Source organism: Bufo bufo, chromosome 8, assembly GCF_905171765.1.
Source record: "Bufo bufo chromosome 8, aBufBuf1.1, whole genome shotgun sequence".
Classification (NCBI taxonomy): domain Eukaryota; kingdom Metazoa; phylum Chordata; class Amphibia; order Anura; family Bufonidae; genus Bufo; species Bufo bufo.
In genome coordinates, this window is record NC_053396.1 from 26859601 (window position 1) to 26883849 (window position 24249).

General features: G+C 46.6%; 2 protein-coding genes across 2 annotated transcripts in view; one reads left to right on the forward strand and one right to left on the reverse strand.

Annotated features, from left to right (window-relative positions):
* Window positions 1-1521: 1521 nt before the first annotated feature.
* On the forward strand, window positions 1522-21464 carry LOC120977689 (renin binding protein). The gene is made up of 10 exons (XM_040405733.1): window positions 1522-1789; window positions 4251-4326; window positions 10114-10189; window positions 12583-12755; window positions 13052-13276; window positions 16726-16807; window positions 16896-17071; window positions 18289-18420; window positions 19626-19713; window positions 21222-21464. Exons 1-10 carry the CDS (start codon window positions 1686-1688, stop codon window positions 21311-21313), a joined length of 1224 nt encoding a protein of 407 aa, XP_040261667.1. The 5' UTR covers window positions 1522-1685; the 3' UTR covers window positions 21314-21464.
* Window positions 21465-21525: 61 nt separating this feature from the next.
* CENPI (centromere protein I) overlaps window positions 21526-24249 on the reverse strand; it is a 46584-nt gene continuing 43860 nt past the window's right edge. Inside the window, exons 20-21 of the mRNA XM_040405837.1 lie at window positions 23481-23522; window positions 21526-21795 (exon numbers count right to left, since the gene is read on the reverse strand). Coding sequence (XP_040261771.1) covers window positions 21667-21795; window positions 23481-23522 — 171 coding nt within the window. The 3' untranslated portion in view covers window positions 21526-21666. The remainder of the gene's footprint in view (window positions 21796-23480; window positions 23523-24249) is intronic.

Below are 24249 nucleotides of genomic sequence, written 5' to 3' on the forward strand. Positions count from 1 at the left end.
CGCCGTTCCTACGCGTTCCCCCTCGACTCGACCCCTGAAGTTACTAATGTATTGATTGTCCATATTACCTCCTTTGCTGGCTGGATTCATTTTTCCATCACATTATACACTGCTAGTTTCCATGGTTACGACCACCCTGCAATCCAGCATGGGTGGCCGTGCTTACACACTGTAGGACAAAGTGCCTGTCTATGTGCGTTTCTATGGTCCCGGCTAGGGATGAGCGAATTGACTTCGGCTGAAACATCCGAAGTCGATTCGCATAAAACTTTGTTCTAATACTGTACGGAGCAGGATTTCTGTACAGTATTAGAATGTATTGGCTCCGATGAGCCGAAGTTATTGCTTCGCGAAGTTTCGCAACACTTCGCGCAATAACTTCATAAATTAATTTGTAATGTAAAAAACAATTTCCTGAACTCGGGTTCGGTTCCAAGTGTTACCTTGGAACCGAACCAGAGTTCGGGAAATGTTTTTTTACTGTATAAATCAATTTCTGAAGTTATTATGCGAAGTCTCGCGAGACTTTGCGAAGTAATAACTTCGGCTCATCGGAGCCAATACATTCTTATACTGTACGGAGCGATCGCTCCGTACAGTATTGAAACAAACTTTTATGCGAATCGACTTCGGATGTTTCATCCGAAGTCGATTCGCTCATCCCTAGTGATCATGTTTACACTGCCGGGCCCTGTCAATCAAAGTGCAGAGGGCGCGGCAGTTGCAGAGAGAGCAGAGCCTCTAGGTGTAACGGCATCGTCCCTGTTGTTCCAAGAGGCTCATTTGCATATATTAACATGGGACCAACACAGATGCCTCCAGCTGGCAAGCGCACATGTAACAGGTCAACCAGTGTCATGGGTGCAAAACTGCTGACAGATGCCCTTTAAAGGGTTGTCTCACCAGAGACCTCTGTAATAAGGTGCCATGTAGTGGTCCTGCAGAGTAGGGGTTATGGGCCTCATTTATCTGAAGGAAAACCCGCCTTTATTTCCAGTAACAACCAATTACGGCTCAGCTTGCATGACATAAACAGCACTGGTAAAATGAAAGCTGCGCCGGGATTGGTTGCTATGGGCAGCAAAGACAGTTTTGCTTTTAGACGGCTTCATAAATCTGCCCCTATGTGTGTTGCGGTACAGCAATTGCGCATACACGTCTGGCGGTACGGGAGGGCCATGCACATGAGCCCCCCCCTTTTAATGGTGGTATAATATACAGAAATTGCTATGTGGGTCCTACAAATCTTCTTCTACATAGTAAAACGTTGTCGCCCATAGCAACCAATCACAGCGCTTCTTTCATTTTGTGTTTTTTTTCTGCCTGGTGTGTACGGTGGTCGCTGATTGGTTGCTATGGGCAACAAAGACAGACTTGCTTCATAGGCAGTTTCCTAAGTCTCCAGTTGTCATGTCATGTGTGACGGGGGCACTTTAAGGGTTTCCTTGTTGATCGTTTTTGCTTTCTGAAGACTCAGCATTCACCCTCCACGAAGGGATCACGTGAATGGGAGTCAGCTGACGGGTGCTGTGGTCCCAGCACTGATTTCCTTCATTTCCTTCCTCAGCTGCACAGAATACATAATCTGTACAACCCTAGAAAGTCTGGAAGGGTGTAGGGTTCCCCATCTGTGGCCCCGATAGCTTGTAACTGCTGAAATACGGAAAAAAAAGAAAAGATCCAGTATGGGGGAGAGAAACCGCCTGCAGCAGTGGAGGGTCCAGACGAGCGCCGAGCTGGACAGGGTGATGGACTTCTGGATTCAGCACTCTGAGGACAAGGAATATGGGTAAATATGTCTTATATAGCGCCGACATATTCCACGGAGCGGAAATGGCGACCAATCAGACCACTGCGTACATTTTCTAACCTGACGGGTGGGTGGGCAGCTGCTCCTCAAGCACCTGGATGGTGCTGCTGTCAGCTACTGTTAACCCCTTCCTCTCCAGCATCACGTCGTTTCCTTCTCCACTTAGGAGGTCTAGCCTATAGGTGTCAATGGATTTAGAAGAAAGGAGGAACGAACGAAAGCTGTCTCGTCATCATGTCCTGACAGCCTGCAGGTCTCTGGGCATGACGGGAGTTGTAGTTTTGCAACAGCTGCAGACCACTGCATTAGGCCTCTTTCACACGGGGGTGTGCGCCCCGTGGTCATGCTGCAAAATGCGGGCCGCAATGCACAAGTACAGTTCGTGGGGCAGCGGATCGCGGACCCATTCAATTGAATGGGTCCGCGATCCGGCCGTTCCGCACAAAGATAGGACATGTTCTATCTTTTTGCGGAACGGAAGTACGGGACGAAATCCCACGGAAGCACTCTGTAGTGCTTCCGTAGGGTTCCGTTCCGCACCATTCCGCATCTCCGGATTTGCAGACCCATTGAAGTGAATGGGTCCGCATCCATGATGCGGAATGCCCACGGAACGGCACCCGTGTATCGCGGATCCGCAAATGCAGTCCGCAATATGGCAACGGGGCGCACACGCCCGTGTGAAAGAGGCCTTAAAGGGACTATTTCCTTAGGCCTCGTTCACATCTCCATTAGGAGATCCGGCACAGAGCAGCCTGCCGGATCCTCTACTTCACTTCTGGATCCCCATTGACTGTAATGAGGTCCGGCGGTGATCCGTTGCATGCAACGTTTTTTTGTCCAGCCGACATTTGCGCCAGATCAGGCAGCTGGATCTCCTAAATAGAGATGTGCCACTGTTGTCTATTAGTATTGCTCCATTCAAGTGAACGGTACCGGACAAGGCCCATGGATAGGAATGGAGCGGTTTCTAGAAAAGGCAAAAAAAGCTGACTCTTTTTGTCTAATTTCTCAAAAATGCAGTGACCCAGCGGATCACTGCTAAAGGTTCATTGTTTGCTAAAAGTTAATGTTGTGATTTAATGCTAAAAGCCCTTCTCTCTCTATAAACTATGTGTTCCAAATGGTTGTGTATGGACATAAAATCATTAAAGGGGTTTTCTGAGATTTTTTAACTAATGGGCTATCCTCTGGAAAGGTCATCAGTATCTGATTGGTGCGAGTCTGACACCCAGGACCCCGGCTGTTCAGCTGTTTGAGGAAACACACCGCTGCTCACAGTAGCTATGGCCAGTGCTGGTGCCATCTCAAACAGCTGATCGGCGGGGGTGCCAGGTGTCGGACCCAAACCGGTCAATTAACGATGACCTATCCAGAGGATAGGTCATCAGTTAAAAAAATCTCGGAAAACCCCTTTATCACTGGCAGTTGGTTAGGTTGCTGTGGAGAACAGGAGGCTGGTTAGTTAGGCTACTTTCACACTAGCAATTTTGCGGAACGGGTGCGGACCCATTCATTTTCTATGGGGACGGAATGGATGCGGACAGCACACAGTGTGCTGTCAGCATCCGCATTTGCGGAGCGCGGCCCCGATCTTCAGGTCCGCAGCTCCGCAAAAGATAGAACATGTCCTATTCTTGTCCGCAGCTTGCGGACAAGAATAGGCATTTCTATAGGGGTGCCGGGCGGGTGTGTTGCGGGTCCGCAACACACCACGGACGTGTGGATGGAGCCTTAGACAGTGAGTCACTCAGGGCAGGAGTCGGGCACATTGTGTGGAACCTGGCCGACACGGACAAACAGGGGTGACTCAGGTGGGGGGTGTCTGGTGAAGGTGGGAGGGGGGGAGAGACTAAATAATCCACTGTCCGCTGGCACAGGGCAGGGGGATCACTTAAAATGACACAGGGGAATCAGAGGGGGGAATCAAAATGACACAGGAGGATCAGAAGGGGGTACTAAAATGGTAATCCCCCCCCCCCCTTCCTCTAAATCTCCTGTGCCATTTTGATTCCCCCCTCTGATCCCCCTGTGTCATGGAAAAATAAGCCATCCCTGAAAATAAGACCTAGCGCATCTTTGGGAGCAAAAATTAATATAAGACACTGTCTTATTTTCGGGGGAAACAGGGTAGCACCACGCGGGAATCCCCAAAAGGCCTAGGGTGTGTCCTGAGGGAAGAAAGGGTCTGCCCCCAGAGGGAGGACAGCCATGGTGAACCACTACCACTCCTGTCCTCCTCACAGTTCTCCACCTGAGGGTCGCTGCACAATATCCCTACTTGGGGAACGCTTGCTTGATATCAATGGGCCTTTAGGATGGTCTCACCTAAGGGACAATGATCTGTAGATGGTGATGTGAGGATACGACTATATACTGTATGTATTATCACTTGTACCGTCTGATAGTAACCTCGTATCTCTGTGTTTGATGTTGTCAGAGGTTTCTTCACTTGCCTCGGCCGGGAGGGAGTCGTGTATGATCAGCTGAAATACATCTGGTTGCAGGGCAGACAGGTAATGAGACTGCAAATGTAGAATTCCAGAGCGGGCACTTCTATTCCTACACTGTGCTATTGTCTCTAATGGCTAACAAATAATGTCATCTGTGTACTTAATGCCAGGTCCTTTTGGATTGTACCTTAATAACATAGCTATGTAACTTATGTATTGTATTATATACACTGTGCCTGGTTCAACAGCAGGTGGCAGTGTATCTGGCAGAGAGAGATCTTTGGCTAGAATGGAACTTCCCCTTCCATCCTCCCCTTTTTGTGCAGAAGTGGGCTAGTCCTGCTTCATACCAAGGGAGGGTAGAAGGAAGCTATACATAGGCGTGCGCAGCCTATTGCATTAGGGTGTGCACCCTAAAGCATAAACACACACGCCCCGCGCACGTATGTATGTATATATATTATATTATATACATACACACAGGCCGGGCCTCACCCTAGCGTTGGCATGGCTCCACCTCTGCGCCTAGGAACAATATATAGGGGAGGGGGGGGGGGGCACATAAGATACCACAGTCAAAAATGGGGGGGCACTAATAATTTTCACCACTTAATCATACTACTGAAAAAAACTAAATAAGTATATATAAATAAGATTACAAAATACGAGAGTATTGCGGTATGCAGGGATACCTTTTTATTGTACTATCCTAATACTTAAAAGACAAGCTTTCAAGAGTTTTCCTTTCTTCCTCGGTATTGCTTCAGACCTGAGAAAGAGAGAAACACTCTCCAAAACTTTTCTTTAGAGTTTAGCAGTTTCAGCACTATAATAAAATAATTTACTTACAAAAGAAGCTATTCAGTCGCCTGCTGTGCCGTCCTCTGCTTGCTTCCGCAGATCTTCTCCTGCTTTCAGTCTCTCCTCAGTGCGCAGGTGCACTGTTATGGGGATCTGTGGGTGACACAGTGTTATGGGGGCATCTGTGGGTGACACAGTGTTATGGGGGCATCTGTGGGTGACACACTGTTATGGGGGCATCTGTGGGTGACACAGTGTTATGGGGGCATCTGTGGGTGACACAGTGTTATGGGGGCATCTGTGGGTGACACAGTGTTATGGGGGCATCTGTGGGTGACACAGTGTTATGGGGGCATCTGTGGGTGACACAGTGTTATGGGGGCATCTGTGGGTGACACAGTGTTATGGGGGCATCTGTGGGTGACACAGTGTTATGGGGGCATCTGTGGGTGACACAGTGTTATGGGGGCATCTGTGGGTGACACACTGTTATGGGGGCATCTGTGGGTGACACATGACTGAGGAGGGCTATCAGGGGATATTATACAGGGGGTAATATAACCAAGGAGTATTAGGGTACATTATACAGGGGTAATATAACTGAGGAGGGCTATCAAGGACATTATACAGGGGTGATATAAGTTATATTACCCCTGTATAATGTCCCCTGATAGCCCTCCTCAGTTATGTTACCCCTGTATAATAATGTCTCCTGATACCCCTTAGTTATATTATCCCTGTATAATAATGTCCCTTGATACCCCTTAGTTATATTACCCTGTATAATAATATACACTGATACCCCTTAGTCATATTACCCCGCCCTGTATAATTTAACCTGATACCCCTCAGTTATATTATATAACTGAGGGGTATCAGGGTACATTATACAGGGGTAATATAACTGAGGAGGGCTATCAGGGACATAATACAGGGGTGAGGGGTAAGATAAGTTATATTACCCCTGTATAATGTCTGATAGTAGCCTAGCCCTCCTCAGTTATATTACCCCTCATGTACCCTGATACCCCTAGTTATATTACCCCCTGTATAATATACCCTGATACCCCTCAGATATATTATATAACTGAGGGGTATCAGGGTAATACAGGGGACAACAGAGGAGGCGTAGCACTGTGAGACAGGGGGTTACAAAGGTACATAGTTCTTTTTTTATATGCCCTCAGCCCTCACCCCCACCTCACCTCACCAACTTGCAGGCGCGCTAGGTACACACAGATGCAGCGTGACGTGACGTCAACTCAGCCTGCGCCGCACAGCACGCACCGTACGGCTCCCTCTCTGCCTCCGCTGGGTCCAGGACTCCACCCCCTATGTGAATACTAGCCACCGCCCGCCGCCCGCCCACAGCCAGGTATTGTAAATTAAATTACAGTGCGGCGGGCGGCGGCAGCCAGCATAACAGACAGGGGAATCAGCGGGGGGCAGTGAGCACGGAGGTGACTATTAGGGTGTGCCCAGGCACACCCGGCACACCCCGTGCGCATGCCTATGAAGCTATAGTTAGTCGATGTTGGAGTTAAGAGTTGGAAAGAGAAGGGGAGCTCCCCCCTCCTGTTGGGAAGCAGCTCATAGAGCACACCGACTTCTTGCAGTTTGTGGACTGAGTATTGAGAGGGAGTCAACAGTAAAAGGCACCCCACTCAAAGGTACCAGAATTGTCATAAAGTCCCGTAACCAGACTGAAGTCAGAGATTAGCACAGCAGAGAGATAAAGCAACGTATCCAAGTTTGCCTGCCAGTTTACCCCAAAACCTGTTGGAGCCAGAGAAAGATCAAATATTATCTGGATGCAAGTTTATTTAAGTAATACTGTTGAACTTTATCAAGTCTGGACTCGGCTTATTCCTCCAACCACAGCTCCTTTGAATGCAGCGGAGCCTAACCCTGGGGAGTGATGGTATCCAGGTAGGAGCACCGTGACACACACAACTAATAAGGCCGCATCACCACTCGGCATTCCTACACACTGGGACCTCGATCGTGTCCTGGGGGAGGGGGAGGCACGTTTCACAAATCTCAACTGAGTTCACCATGGCCTATGCCTAAGTGTGCAATCCGCTCAGGGTGGGACTGGGGTTCCTTGGGCCCACCAGAGAAAATTATTGTTGGGTTCAATCCGAATATCTTCAGTAAAGTCTAATAGAATTTGATTCAAAGAAAGAAATAGATCCTAATGGCAAGTGGCTATCAGAGCTTGGGCCCAGCAGAGGATCATTTGGTCCTCTGGTGGGCCAGTCCAAGGCTGAAGGAGCTTCACCATCATCCAGTATCAAACCCCAATATCAGATAGAGTGGAGAGTCACTCCTTAAAGGGTTTCTACCATCAGAATTACTGTTATGTAGCTGACTGACATTAGCGATGCGCTAATGTCAGCACTACATAACAGTATGTTTCTAACATTAGTCCCTGCAGCCGTTTTGCTAAAATACACACTTTTATAATATGCTAATGACTGAGCCTCTAGGTGCTATGTGGGCGTAGATTCAGCACCTAGAGGCTCCGTCTACTCACCCTTTATCCCGCCCAGGTCCTCCGTTCTGCCCGCCCCGCTCCTCTTGATTGATGTCCAAGTTCCATGCACCGTTGATGAAATCCCGCGCCGTTCACTTCTGTATTCGGTGCAAGCGCAGTGAGTGAAGGCCGCGCTCCTGGTGCCGGATTCCTCACTGCGCCTTCGCCGACTACGTCACAGTGAGGAATCCAGCACCAGGAGCGCGGCCTTCACTCACTGCGCCGAATACAGAAGTGAACGGCGCAGGCGCAGGATTTTATCAACAGTGCATGGAACTTGGACATCAATCAAGAGGAGCGGGGCGGGCAGAACGGAGGAGTGGGATAAGGGGTGAGTAGACGGAGCCTCTAGGTGCTGAATCTACGCCCACATAGCACCTAGAGGCTCATTAGCATATTATAAAAGTGTGTATTTTAGCAAAACGGCTGCAGGGAGAAATGTAAAAAACATACTGTTATATAGTGCTGACATTAGCACATCACTAATGTCAGTCAGCTACATAACAGTAATTCTGATGGTAGAAACCCTTTAAATGCTGTGTTTCCTTCACTAATTTGGGGAAACTGATATCTGCCCTTGTTTTTCCGAAGCCAGACTTGCAGAGACCCTTCCTATGAGTTGTTTTTTTTTTAAAACCCAATACATCAGTCTTTTTAAGATAGGTCATAATTTCGGCTTACTACTATTAATTCTCTTTATAGCACATTCAATTTGTAGACATCTTTAGGTGCGGCCATGCCACAGTTGTGACACAGTACATTGCGGAACCGCGTGGTCGTACGAGCCGCAGTGGGATCAGATTAACTGTGCAGCCAATAACAATGTTATGGGGGTATCTGTGGATGACACTGTTATGGGGGTATCTGTGGATGACACTGTTATGGTGGTAGCTGTGGATGGCACTGTTATGGGGGGGATCTGTGAATGGCACTGTTATGGGGGGGATCTGTGGATGGCACTGTTATGGGGGGGATCTGTGGATGGCACTGTTATGGGGGGGATCTGTGGATGGCACTGTTATGGGGGACCTGTGGATGGCACTGTTATGGGGGACCTGTGGATGGCACTGTTATGGGGATCTGTGGATGGCACTGTTATTGGGAGGGGGTGACACTGTTATGGGGAGGGGGGATTTGTGGATGACACTGTTATGGGGGGGGGGATATGTGGATGACACTATATAGCATCTTATGCTATATGTGTCATCCACAGATGCCCCCCCCCATAACAGTGTCCCCCAATACACCAGGCCCCGCCACTCACAGCAGTATAGATATCTAAACAGTAATCCCTAACCTCGAGTACCTTTAACTTTAAAGCTCCGGTAACAGGCAGAGCAGGCAGGGGCGTAACGTCACTCACTCACGTCACGCGCCTGCCCTGCCTGCTTCATTCATAAAGTGGGAGGAGCAGGCGCGTGACGTGAGTGAGTGATGTCACGCCGCCGCCAGCTCTGCCTGTTACCGGAGCTTGATTGTAAGGTAGTAAACAGGATAGCGCTGCTTTAAAGTTAAAGTTACCCGAGGTTAAGGATTACTGTTTAGATATGTATACTGCTGTGAGTGGCGGGGCCCGGTGTAAGAGTACAGTGACTGAGCCGGGCCCCGCCGCGAGTTGCCGGCCTCCAGCCCCTTCTCCCTCCCCGCTGATACATCGCTGTGCAGCATCGCAGCCGGCGATGTATCAGCGTTATTATCAATGTAACAATGGCAGCGTTCGCCCCATAAGACGCACTGCCATTTTCCTCCCACTTTTGGGGGGGAGGGAAAGTGCGTCTTATGGGGCAAAAAATACGGTATATAAGCTTGTTAGTAGGGGAGTTAAATCGGTGCTTACTATTTTAGAAAACTCCCCTGTAAACCCATCAGGTCCCGGGGCCTTTCCCATATGTAGCATTTTGATGCCTTCAGTCACTTCTTGTGTTGTGATGGGTACATTAAGGGAGTCAAGTTCTTCCTCTGACAGACTAGGCATAGATAAGGAGTCTAGCCATTTTTGGAATTTGCCTGGGAAGTGTCAGAATATAATTTTTAATAAAATTCCATCAAGATGTTGTTTATGGTTTTTGGGTCATGTGTAATTAATTACCCCTAGTTCGTCTTTTAAAGCCATGATGGGAGTTGGCGTCAGTTTACCTTCGACTAGGCGAGCTGATAGTTTCCCTGTTTTATTCCCATGGCGATAGAGCTTGGCTTCTAGTTGTGTACCATACATGTCTTCGCGTTTGTTTAGCCAGTGGTCATATTCAAGTTTTAGTTTTTTCCATAAATTTTTTTATTTTCTTGTGTTGGGGGTTGTGCAGAATAGTGCAACAGATTCACTTTAAATGAAGTCACAAGAGGTGGGCACATGAAGTGCCTACAGGTAATGTTTTATATGAACCCATAGGGATCCTATGTGCTGCTACACAGGCCCTGTGACTGGATATAGCAGAGTTCTGAACACATGTAGGTACAGTAGGTACCTGTATCTTCACATGAGCATGACCACTACTGTTTTCCGGTTAATCTAGGTTTGGATGTATTGCCGTCTTTACAGGAAGGTGGCCAGGTTCCACAGAGAGGAAATACTAAATTCTGCCATCTCCGGTAAGTTTCAGGTTCTTAAAGGGGTTTTCCAGGATTAAAAAAATGATAGTTTATCCTTAGATCAAAGATTTCAGATTGGTGGATATATGACCCTCTGCATCCCTGCTGACTGTGTAGTGCCCTGGAGGGCAAGGGGGGTACTTTGGACTATGGACATTTGCCCTTATTGCTACTATGCAAAGCCATCAACTCCCTACTTTTACTGCACTTTAAAGAGTTAACTTGCACTGTGATTTATTCTATTGTGTGCACTGACACTGTTTCATATTTCCTAACTGCATTTATATGTTTATTGTAATATATCCTGTTCCTTGGCACAGTTTTTGCACTATAGCTGCACTGCACTGAGGAAAGAGTTAATGCACAGACAGCTAATACTGAGAGACTTTATGACTTTCTACCAATGCAAAGTTTTGGAGAGAAAAAAACAGACACACTGACTTTCTGATTTTCTGATTTAGCCCTGTTTAAGTGTGAAGACTTTTCCAGAATTTGAAAAAGCTGTATTCATTCTCATAGACCTACATTGAAGCTCTATATAAGTCTATGATAGACAAATTGTAACATTGTTTCTGTTTAGGCTGTGCTTCTCCACTCCACACCTCAAGCTAGAAGGTTCTAGGTAGGCTAGAAACTGTATATAAGGATAACAGTCAGAGCCCCTGGTTGTCTGCAGATAGGGACCAGTGCTTAATAGGAGAGACTCTGCCAGACTGCAAGAGTTACCAGAAGAAGACATTGAGATGGGGATACTCTACCACAGATCCTGGGTCACCAGCCTGTTGACCAGGTAGCCAGCCAGACGACTGAGCCACAGACCCTGGTCACTAGCCTTTGGCCAGGGTACCAACTTTCTGAGACAGAGGGACAGCTAGCTCAGGCCTTTCCTCAGCATGAAACCTTCTTCTGCCCAGAAGGAGACTGGAGAAGCCAGCTTAGTTCCTTGCCTGTATTGTTTTGCACTTGAGTCCCTCTAGTAAAGAAGCACACTGGTATACTGCCAACCCTGAATCTCTGGACTTATTTCCCATTGGGCTGCACCATGTCTTACTTCCCTTCCGGAGAGCAGCAACATGTGGTGACACCCCGATGCAGTCCGGGGGACCAAGTGTAGCTTTGGGGCCACCCCAAATCTGGCCACTGTAACTGAAGTGGCTGTGGTGCTCTGCCCAGTGCTGCATCCTCCCTCATTGTTTACCCAGCTCTGTCCTTTTGATAGTGGCTGTTCATGGTACTGCAGCTCAGTCTCATTTAAAAGGGTTGTCCAACTTATATGAAAACCTCCCTAGTGTCCCTATATGTGTTAAAATAAGAAAAGAACATATGCTCACCACTTATACCACCACCATTTCCAGTGCCGCAGCTCCTGTTTGTGTTTACAGGCTGCAACGGTGACGTAGCTGTATACAATATTGCACGTGCCCAATCTCTGGCCTCTGTGGTCTTGTGCTGTGTAGACCTGTGATTGGCTGCAGTGGTCACATGCTATAAACGGCTACAAATTAGACTTGCTGACCGGAGCGGCAGCACTGGAAACGGCATAGGATTGAGTGATGGGCATATATTTTATTATTATTTCATCACATTTAGGGGCACTGGGGAGACATCCCCTTTTAAATGAGACTGAGCCGCTCTTAGTTGCAATAACAGGGAGAGCTACAGCTAAAAGTATGGAGGCATGCCTGATGGGGATGCAGTGAAGGGGATGTGTGCCTGATGGGGATGCAGTGAAGGGGATGTGTGCCTGATGGGGATGCAGTAAAGGGGATGTGTGCCTGATGGGGATGCAGTGAAGGGGATGTATGCCTGATGGGGATGCAGTGAAGGGGATGTATGCCTGATGGGGATGCAGTGAAGGGGATGTATGCCTGATGGGGATGCAGTGAAGGGGATGTATGCCTGATGGGGATGCAGTGAAGGGGATGTATGCCTGATGGGGATGCAGTGAAGGGGATGTGTGCCTGATGGGGATGCAGTGAAGGGGATGTATGCCTGATGGTGATGCAGTGAAGGGGATGTGTGCCTGATGGGGATGTATGCCTGATGGGGATGCAGTAAAGGGGATGTGTGCCTGATGGGGATGCAGTGAAGGGGATGTATGCCTGATGGGGATGCAGTGAAGGGGATGTATGCCTGATGGGGATGCAGTGAAGGGGATGTATGCCTGATGGGGATGCAGTGAAGGGGATGTGTGCCTGATGGGGATGCAGTGAAGGGGATGTATGCCTGATGGGGATGCAGTGCTTGTTGGAGTGCTGTACCCCTTTAGTCAGCTGGCCCGTAGGGGTGGAAAGCGTTGAACCGCAACCATCCCAGAAACCCTCTAGAAGATCTTATCAAATGAATTACCGTAATATTCTACTTACTATGATACGTTTTCCTTGAATATACAGGGGGTGAGTTTCTTATTGCTCATGCTCGCCCGTCATCTGACTCCCTAAAATGTGCCTTTGTTGTGACCCGTGACGGTCAACCAGTGAAGATCCAGCGTACCATCTTCAGTGAGTGTTTCTTCGTCATGGCAATGGATGAGCTATGGAGGACAACTCATAAAGAGAAGTACAAGGTGAAAGAGAGAGGTGGGAAGCCAGTCTAAATGATGGGGATGGGGCTATTCCTCATATAGGACATATACATTCCCATTATTTATGGAGAACCAACATATTCATAAGAACCTCAACATCTGGTGATGTCCTGTTGAGGTGCACAGCCTATCGTTTTGCATATTGAAGTGCATGATTTAATTAAAACCTGCACTACCAGCCATCACCACTAGGCTGCTATACAACCTCAATGTTTTTAGATATTACTTATTTTTATGAAATTCACAGACACATTATTAACATAGACTATGTTTCTCAGAAAGAGGCAGTCAAGATGATGGATCAGATTGTGCACTGGGTGCGAGTAGATTCATCTGGTTTAGGGAGACCGGAGCTATCTGGGGCTGAACCAGTGAACTCTATGGCGGTGCCAATGATGCTGCTGAACCTGGTGGACCAGCTATGTGAAGATGATGAAGAGGCAGCAATGAAGTACGCAGAGCTGGGAACTTGGAGTGTGGAGAAGATCCTGCAGCACCTACAGGTACCATATACACTAAATGATCATGTGATGGAAGCTATGACCATCAGTGGTGAAGAGATCTAGCCACCAATGTGACATGGTAGTCTAAAACTGGACTAACACTGCCACAATAGACAACTTGATCTGATTCTGGATTTGGCTGATCAGCAAATCACTGCAAGCATACCTGGAAGCTTTTGGGTCCTTTTATTTTGGGGCTTTTTCTTTTGGGCTCCATGGAGACAGCTAACCCTATACTGTCTATATACACCTTGTAGATACTTTACCAGCTGTGACGAATACCATGCCTTGTGTCCGCTTGACGTCACCTACGTTGAGCTCACAAGACACGGTATGGTCACGGGTTACCAAAGCGTGACCTTATGCCCTCCAGAGGAGCAGGTAAGGTCAGCTTGGTACAGGTTACACAGACACCTCTTGTCCACGCGGGTACAGAGAGGCAACAAGCTCAGAGAGCCTTTTCACTGCCGCAGTGAAAACAACGCTGTCTCGGGCTCTCGTTTAATATAAGCCCGGTCCGCTAACGGGATTATATTGGGTGAGAAACTGTTAAAGCAGCCCTAAATTAGGGCATTTTAGATACACTCTGGTGTTCCAGATCAATGTACCCCCCAGGGGTTAATATCCACGCGTGGCTGAGAGACTGAACACTGACACAGAAGTTGGTCAAAGCAATCTCTAACTTTATTTAAATCAGGTAAGCCGTATTATACATCTTCAGAAGAGGGCAGTCCTCACTGAGGCTTAAACATTGTTTCATTGGTCAAAAAGGAAGAAGTGATAAGAGAAACAGAGATAACACTCAACATCTGCGCAGTGAATACCACTTTGGAATGTGAACTAATGTAAACATCTAGGTGTTCGCCATGTTGTAATGGCGGACAATCTAACAATAATACTGCATACGTCATATGTGACACTTCAAAGAGGTGCTTCTCTATAGGCAGTGAATAATATATATATCATCAAGTCATATGATTGGCTTACGCATCTCCACCACACTCTATGGGACACCTGTATAAAGATGAGAAATCAGACACTTCTTACAGCACAGCACTTTTCCCCCCTCTCTCTCCTCTCCAGCCTTGAAACAAAGAGAGGGGTGGGGGGGAGGCACTTGGAGAAGAAAAAGTTTAACTCATTACAGTCCTAGATATACAAAATATAGAATAAAATTCATACATCTTTAACAAAACCAACCCGGGGTTGCTTAGAACTAGGCCGAAACACGGACGTGGGGATTCGTGATCGAGATACAAGTTAGCACAAGATTAAATTATATGTTTAATTGCCTTAAGGGCACACTAGATATAACACAATACATAGAGAATATATACAGTGGTCTGAGGTTACAGATACAGGTGATATAGGTACAACAGGGTTAAGCAGAGAAAAAGTCAGTTACTGGGTAGTTGAAAGTTCTATGATGGAATAGTCCTTAGCTGCAGTCACGTGGGGCGGTGATGTCAGCGGTTTCCAGGTCTCTCCAAACACATTAGCACGATGTGACCCCCTTTCAGAGAAAGACATCGCCCGCTGGCTTGCATGGGCTTATGACCTATAGCTGGCCGCTCCCCTCCCCGCCTATGGGTAGGGTCCACCCCTCCTACTCTGGTGCTGGCAGCAAATGACCCATAAATCCCCTAAGGGCTCATAACCCCAGACCAGAATGTCACAGGAAGATGGTTCCGGGTCCAATTGATCCGCCTGGGTTCTGGCTACAACTAGAGTCCAAACATGGTACCGTTAGTTTGTTTCTGTGGGGAGATATGGATATCTCCCTTCCCTGGCATCCTCTCCTCAAACAAAGACCATGGGCACGTTCATCATGGCCACCGGGACACAAATATGTATCCGGTTTGCTCCTGCGATGGCCGGGCGATTCATATGTCCTTATGAAATGTAGGTGCCAACATGTCTGGGAGGTATCATTGATCCTGGCAAGGGCTGATACCTCCTGCTGGGGGTTTTCCTGCAGGATCCGTGCTGTCTGACTGGAGGTGTGAAATCTAATCAAATGTGGCCTGCTAGGAGTTTTCTGCTATCTGGCTGCGGCTTTGAAGCAGCGCCCAACTGTGGAGCTTGATTTCCTCTGCCAGCTTTCAGCAAATGGTGGGTGTGAAGACGTGGCTGACAGTAAATATTAATCCATATTCCTCACACCAGCTTCTCATATTATTGCATTATTCTATGTTGCACTACAATATTGATGACATATATCACCTATAATCAGGAGATAAGGTCTGACTGCTGGGGATAGACCAGCCTTACACTACGCATTTCAATATAAGTGAATGGCGTGGTGGTCACACATGAGGACACTTGTCCTTGTGATTGATGGGAGTCACAAGGGTTGGATACCCAGCAATCATACATTTAACACCTATCTCATGTTAATGCAGTGCTATCACATGGGAGGAAGCGTTAACCAGTCAGTTCCTCCAGGGCAAGAGATGCTCTTTGTAGGTGTCCTCTGTTACTCTTATGTATGAGCATACTTGCCAACTCTCCTGGAATGTTCTGGGAGACTCCTGGAAAAAGAGGAGACTTCTAAGATGTCTAGAAGATTTTGCAAAGCCTCCAAGCAACTCCCAGCATCCCTAATTATGTTCAGCACTGGGATGCCGTGTCATCAGACTCACATGTGGTATCCAAACACGCATTGAGGAGGTGGCGGCACTGCACATAAAGGGGTGTGAGCTACCTTGAAAGTGATGTGATTTGCAAAGAGGCATGTTGATCCCCCAGAATAAATTTTGGACCTCCCAGAAGACTCCCCTTAAAAGTTGTCAAGTATGTGTTTGAGGGACCTGAAAGAAGCTTAGCTATGGGGGTTGCAGAGGTAGAAGTTGCTCCTAGACCTGGTGCCTGAGAGGCATAAAGGTCCCTCTGGTGCTTAAAGGGGTTATCCAGGCTCCTGATATTGGGGATTATCTTCTTAGGAAGGGGAGATCAATAATATCTGCTAGTTAAGGGTCCAACACGCTACATCCTCACCGATCAGCTGTTCCCTGCAATGGAAGTAGCACTTTAAATAGAGCAAAAAGCACAGCTACGTGCTGGGTTACTGCAGCTGAGTGCCTATTCACTTCAGTGGAAGCTGAGCTGCAGTAACCCAGCGTGGCCACCACACTTTAAACAGCGCTGTGCTTCTTGTTACATTCACAGTTGTTAGTTCTAGCATCTAGGGAGCAGCTGATCAGAGGGGGTGCAGGTTGTCGGACCCTCACTGATCAGATATTAATGAACTACCCTGAGGATAACTCGTCAATACCAGGAGCCTGGAAAACCTTTAAAAATGAAATTCTTTTTGTTTAGGCTACATGATAGGTGGGAGTGCAACATCAGGACCCGCGCATTTCAAGTTAACACTGCTGAAGACCTGAACAGGATTTTTGGGCAACTCATGAATCTTTTTCCTATGACTTTTTCATACTTTTCTTCTGCAGCGTAATGGCCAGGACATTTTGGAGAATGTTTCGGAAGATGGCAAGGAGCTTCAAGGATGCATGGGCCGGCACCAGAACCCAGGTACGGTCAGTCCACACTTTGATACTAAGATGCATGCCTCTTGCTCCTTCCTGATCCTCATATATAGTCCTATCTATCTCCTTCACAGGACACGCCATTGAGGCTGGCTGGTTTCTTTTACGTCGAGCCTTCACTAACAATGACCATGACTTGGGAAAGACGGCTGTGGAAAAGTTTGTGCTTCTGCCGTTTCAATCGGGATGGGACAAGGAGCATGGGGGACTCTTTTCTTTCCAAGATGTAGATGGCCATTGCCCTACACAGGTAAGTAATACTATCATCTGCAGATCCTGGCTGATATTATTTAAATGTTTAAGCTAATTAGTGGTCGTTATAGAGGGCCTGTGTCTTTTTAGAAAATGGTAGCCCTGGCAATACGTAAAGTAGGACATAACCAGTTTATACCGTGTGGCTGCCATATAAAAAATACTTCTATACAAGGCCCACTAAATAATACTGCCATACAATGCCTACCTGGTGAAGGGACTAATAGTAAAGACTTTGGTGACCTTTTATGGAATATCCACTGGCCTCCATCCTGCCCATTGAAGCTACAGTATCCAGCACAGCAGGGATCAGCAACCTTCGACACTCCAGCTGTTGTGAAACTACAACTCCCATCCTGCTCACTTACTTGGCAGTTCTTGTAACTCTATAGAAGTGAAAGGAGGATTCTGGGAGTTGCAGTTTCAGAACAGCTGGAGTTCCGGAGGTTGCTGATCCCTGCAGTAGAGGGTGAATGTGGAGGTGGCCGTGCGTGTTTCACTGCGTTTACTTCTACGGAAGCCATGCAAGCTGCGGTTTTGTGTCCGGTCAGTGAAAACAATTTAAGTCAATGGTGACGGAATTTTGAATCTTTTGAATTATGAAGCCTAAGAAACCATTTCTTTTGGGTTTTTTATTTTTACAGACCCAAAGAAATGAACGAGTCTGTGTGCCATCCGCAAAAAAGTTGGATTGGACATGGATGCTCAATACAGTTGTGTATATGAGAACTTTTAGCCAAGTCCCTGCATGGAACCGACATTAGTAAGCGTAGCTTATTGCATACTGTATAGCCTGACACAATGGAACGGTCGGGGGCAGTAAAATGATTTTACTGATGCCATTCTGGCTAGACAGTGCAGACGTGTGGATAAGGCCTCATGCACACGGCCGTGGCGTATTGCGGCCCGCAAACGGTGGGTAGGCAATCCACGGCCGCTGGCCGCGTGCACCCCGCATCACGGATGCGAACCCATTCACTTAAATGGGTCTGCAAATCCGAAGATGCGGAACGGAGTCACGGAATGGAACACCGGAAGCACTACGGAGTGCTTCCGTGCTTCTGCACTGCAAAAAAATATGACGTCATATTTTTTCGCAGTGCGGACATACCACGGACCCATTCAAGTTGAATGGGTCTGGCCCGCTGCACGGATGTTGCCCAATGCACGGAACGGCCGTGTGCAGGAGGCCTAATCCTATGTTGTCTTTCCCAGCTGGAGTGGAGTATGAAATTGTGGTGGCCACACACAGAAGCTCTCATAGCTTTCCTGCTTGGCTATATGGAAACCAGGGATTCACGTCTGCTCGACAACTTTCAGCGAGTCTTGGATTACGTCTTCGCCCAGGTATGTAAAATTATTGGCTGTAAGGCAAGATAACGTACAGCCGCTGGGTAGCAAAAATCCTTGAATACTGTATATCCCCTAAAATAACAAAATGATGGGATTAAAAAAAAAAGTCCTTTAATTATCACATAAAGCAATGTTCCTCAACCTGTGGCTCTTTAGCTGCTGCTAAACGACAAATCCCATCATGCTGATGGCTATCAGGGCAGGGTGGAAGTTGTAGTTTTGCAACAGCTGGAGAGCCACGGGTTGGAGGTCACTGGCACAAAGACAAAAACTGTCAGAGCATATGGAGTTGGCCATTTCCGTCGGCCCCATAGAAATGAATGGGAGTGGTGGCTGCGCAAGCGTGGTGCACCCACATTAATTTCTATGGAGTTTCGCAAAATTGCTGAGCATGCCGCTCAGCTAATTTTGGCAGGCCAAGAGGAAGGCTTGTTGGTGGCTCATGCACACGAACGTATTTTCTTTTTGTGTCCGTTTTTTTTTTTTTTTTTGCGGAACGTATACGGAACAATTTCATTTCAATGGGTCCGCAAAAAAAGGAAGTTACTCCGTGTGCATTCCGTTTCCGTAAAAAAATAAAACGTGTCCTATTATTGTCCGCATTACGGACAAGGATAGGACTGTTTTGTTCCACAAAATACGGAATGCACACGGACATCATCCGTGTTTTTTGCGAATCCGTAAAATACATAGTCGTGTGCATGAGCCCTCATAGAGAGGTGTGGGCAGCGGTGTACCACCAATGAGGCGATTGCCTCAGGCAGCACCAGAAGGGGGATTATCTGTTTCTGCAGTATAGTATTGGAAAGCACAATGGGCACAGTATTACCTGTAGGGCTGGAGGGAAGGGGTTAGGTTAAGAAATTGGCATTAGAAGGTTTTCACCTCAGGCAGCAGAAAGGCTAGGTGCACCTCTGGGTGCGGGTCCCGCACCTATCAGACAATGGGGGCATATCCTAGCGATAGGCCCCCATTGTCTGGGATGGGAATACCATCAGGTACGGTCAAGGTAGAATTTTTGTATGATCCCTAAACTAGGGATCTTGCCATGTTTTCTGCAATGTTCCAAATCTTAAAATTCAGTCTTGGGCAAGGGAATGAGAAGAGACGATTCATGGTGGTAAGAGTCTTTCTATAAAACTAAGATATTTGTAATTGATGACATTCACTCCATTTATCTGTTTTGCCTCTAAATTTAGTTTTCGGATCCAGAACACGGAGAGTGGTTTGGTTACTTGACTCAAGAAGGGAAGGTGGCACTCACCATCAAAGGAGGGCCCTTTAAAGGTAACTTCTATATTACTACTTCTTTTAATGCAGCTAAATCAAAGGCATTTCACCCAGCCAACCTGTACCTCGCTCTAATACTGAAGACAGGCAAGAGCCCCAAATCGGTTGTCTACAGCTGTGTCCTCTCTTCCTTTTGGGGGGTTCTCTGCTTTGGCTGTTAAATTATGGTTTTCAGATGTCTTTGCTGCTTAAAGGGGTTCTCTGGGAATTATTTAAAATGGCCACCAGCAACCTATCCTAGAATGTGAGTAGGACTGGTGGCCTCACCCTTGCACAGCTGCCTATGACAGTGAGGGGCAGGACCTCAGTACACTGCTCTACAATATATGGCAATTATGTGATACTGCCTACAATATGCCATCATGGCTGAGGAGCCTGACAGGAACAAACATCAGTATGTAGCATATGCAAGTGCCAGAGCGTAGTGAGGCCCCACCACCTCGCTTCCCCAAAATAGCTCTGCGAGTGCAGGCAACCAGTCCTGCTTAGGCTAGGTTCCCATCGCCGTTAATTTTCTGTCCTTCTGATCTGTCAGAAAAACTGGGGGAAAAAAACAAAACTTATCCTGTAGTTAAAGCACCCATTATGCTCAGTTACATTTGACATCTGTTTTAGCCATTTCTGTCTGAGATCCGTTATTTTAGACAGAAAATAAGTTCTGCATGCAAAAAATAAATGGTGATGTGAACCTAGCCTTACATTCTATGACCGGTTGCTGACACCATTTTAAGTCATTCCCAGGGAACCACTTTAACTTGGATAAAATAAAAATTAGGAATAATCCAACCTGTCTGATCTGTCCAACTGCCAATAGCGTGAAGGTATTGAAGATATTTGAAGACTGTCACATAGGGTCACCAGCACCATACTTCTTGAGATACCAAAGTACGTTCTGATGCTTTGGTGGAGCTGCCTGCAGTGATATCCTAAGCCAGTGTTCCCCAACTCCAGTCCTCAGGATCCACCTACCGGTCATGATTTGAGAGTATGCTACAGAATGAATACTGGTGGCAAGTCCTGATGTACCGACATGAATTATATCACCTGCTCAATACTAAGGAAATCCTGAAAACATGTCCAGTACGTGGGCCCCGAGGACTGGAGTTGAGGAACACGGTCCTAAGCAGGATCCATAACCTGTATCTTTATAGAGCTTCTTATGGTGATGTCCTAAGCAGGACCCATAAACCATATCATGGTGGAGCTTCCTGCAGTGATGTCCTGAAGAGGATCCATAACAGATGCCTTGATGGAACTTCCTGAAGTGATGTCCTAAGTAGTATCCTAGTAATGGGAACCTCCCACAGAACATATATCATCTAAGAAACTTCAGTCTCAGAAGCTCCAATATCAACGGAGTCCCTTAAGCCTAAGCATTGTATAGATACAGAAAGATAAGCCTAAATTTATTCTGCACACTCCTGTATTTACTTCACTGATAGATTGATGTTCCTCTTAGCTTCTCCTACATGTGAGTGACAGTAGCACTGCCTTTAATTTTATAGGATGTTTCCACGTGCCTCGATGCTTGTACATGTGTGAGGAAATGCTGACCAAGCTGATAGAAGAGGAAGATCATGGAGCTAGAACACAATGAGTTGTCAACAAGTTCTTTCCTTATCTTGATCTAAATGATTAAAAGCTAATTATCCAAGACCACCTTTTTGGTGACCACCATTGTAATAATAAAAAACCCCCCACAAATTAAATACTTTATATTTTAATTAAATAAAAATTAAGACTTCAAGGGGGTGAATACTCTTTATGGCCAGGATTTAACAACTGATGACCAGAACTGAAGTGATATATACACACACAACCATAATTGTCTATTGTGGAAAAGATAAAAACCTTTAAAGCTTAAGTATATACACACACATTTATTGTAAATTTACCGATTTATGAAAAAGAACCCGCTATACACTGTATGTACATGAGGCAAGCAATCAGCTACACTTGATGTTCCTGCTCTTCTCTCTTCTTGGAGCTCACGCGATTCACACTGTTCTCCAAGAAAAGCTTAAGATCAGTCATTCCTTCGCTGTAGAGAAATTCAAGATAGGCATCCCAGTACTGGCCCTGTACGATGAGGAAACACGTCAGGAAATGTAAAACAGACGTGGCTTGAAGGTGCAAAAAGTTTACAAAAAGTTCTAATTTGCTCAACTAATGATAATACATCAGTGTTCGCACAGCTGATAGAAGGACTATACTGTGCAATGGGACGTGACTGCATTGACCTGTAAGCCATGGATGACACCACAGTGTTGGACCATGGAAGTTCAGCAGATAACATGTTAACACTCATGTCCCCTGGAAGGAAAAGGATATCTCCTAGGTCCTGGCAGGGAAGCAGTTCAGTTGCTAAGGGTCCATTCACACGTTCGCAAATGGGTCCGCATCCGTTCCGCAATATCGGGAACGGGTGCGGGCCCATTCATTCTCTATGGGGCCGAAAGAGATGCGGAGAGCACACTTTGTGCTCTCTGCATCCGCATTCCCGGAGCACGGCCCCGAACTTCCAGGCCGCGGCTCCGCCAAAAAATAGAACATGTCCTATGACCCCAGAGAGAGAGGGGTAACCAACAGCTAGTGTGAAAAGTGGATCATGTGCTACTTAGGCTTATTGCACACGACAGTATATTTTCACGGTCCGCAAAACGGGGTCCCGTTTTTCCGTGACCGTTTTTTCGTCCGTGGGTCTTCCTTGATTTTTGGAGGATCCACGGACATGAAAAAAAAGTCGTTTTGGTGTCCGCCTGGCCGTGCGGAGCCAAACGGATCCGTCCTGAATTACAATGCAAGTCAACGGGGACGGATCCGTTTGACGTTGACACAATATGGTGCAATTTCAAACGGATCCGTCCCCATTGACTTTCAATGTAAAGTCAGGAGTTAATATACCATCGGATCGGAGTTTTCTCCAATCCGATGGTATATTTTAACTTGAAGCGTCCCCATCACCATGGGAACGCCTCTATGTTAGAATATACTGTCGGATTTGAGTTACATCTACGTCACATCTACACCCGGCGCAGGCGCCAGATATTGAATGAAAACAGGCAGGGCCAGCGGAGAAAGATCCCGTCCGCTGGCCCTGTCAATCAACAAGCAGAGGGGGCGTCATTACCATCGGAGGATGCGGCTGCTACCAGCAAGTAGCCGCCCTACTTGCTGGTAGCAAGGTAATTTACATATTATAAAAATAGGGTTTTAGCAAATTCTACTGAACCAAAATTCTTATTTTACTTATGTATGGATAAATCGCAGTGTAGGGATTATTATTAAGCAAAAAAAAAAAAAAAAAAAACGGTTTAGTGGGCTGACAGAAGCCCTTTAAGCTGCAGAATAAAAAAATATATAAAAAAAAAAGTGTTTCGCCTTGCTCACTTTACTGGACTTCTCATAAATGGCGCTCATTTTGAACACCAGATTTCTCAATGTATTTACACATTGATCAATCTCCCCCATACAGCCCTGCTTCCTATACTGCCACCACTAGGAGGCGCTCAGTGCACAAGAATTTATACAGTTACCATTGAACACAAGGAAGCTGTAAAAAAAATGTTGCGGTTTTATGTTGAGGACAGGAGTTCAGGGCTGGGCCCCACAGCAGTCATGTGGCATGCCACAATGGTGAGGATTTGTGTAAACCCACAGCAGAAATCATACTGCAGTTGTGACATGTGAACACAGCCCTATTAAACATGGGAGATAACTAGTGGCAGATATAAATCTAAGATTTGTACATGTTAAAATGTTACCTTTAAGAGATGGAGGTCAAACATTTTGTCTTCAGAGAGTCTCTAGAAGGAGAAAATATAAATTTTAATAATTCATGCTTTGCGGGGAGTACAATTAAAATCCTGGCCTAATAAGTTAAAGGGGTTCACTGGAAATTAAGAAAATGAAAATACTTAAAGGGGTATTCCCATCACAATGATCACTGTTAAATCTGTTAATGATCTGACAGTGATCATTTTTGTAAATACATTTTATTACCCAATTCCCACCCTTTTTGAGAAAATAAGTCCCATCTTACCCGATTGTTGTCTTTAGTCTCCCCTGGTTACGGCCACCTCTCGCCTGTCGAATCCTGTGGCCGCGCTTGCGCAGAAGACTGAAGATTTCTCCCTGCCGGGCCACGCAATGTCCTGAACGCGCACGCTGCCGCACATGCGCCATGATGACTTCTTCCTGGCCAGTATAGTACAGAGCCGCGAACGCACACGCCGTCTCTGTACTATACAGGCCAGGAATAAGTCACCATGGCGCGTGCGCGTTGAAGACGGTGTGCGGCCCGGCCGGGAGAAGACGTCAATCAAGATGACTGAGCCCGCCCAGCCGAATCCAGGAAGTGAACGTCGTGCTCGCCGCAGGTAAGTATGAAAACTGCTGATGGGAATACCCCTTTAAATATTACTTTATTATAAATATATTCCCAAATACCTTGCATAAGTTATAAAAGCCTGTTTTGTCTGGGGAGCAATCATTAGGAGAAATAAAATGGCTGCCGTCCTATTAATCCACACA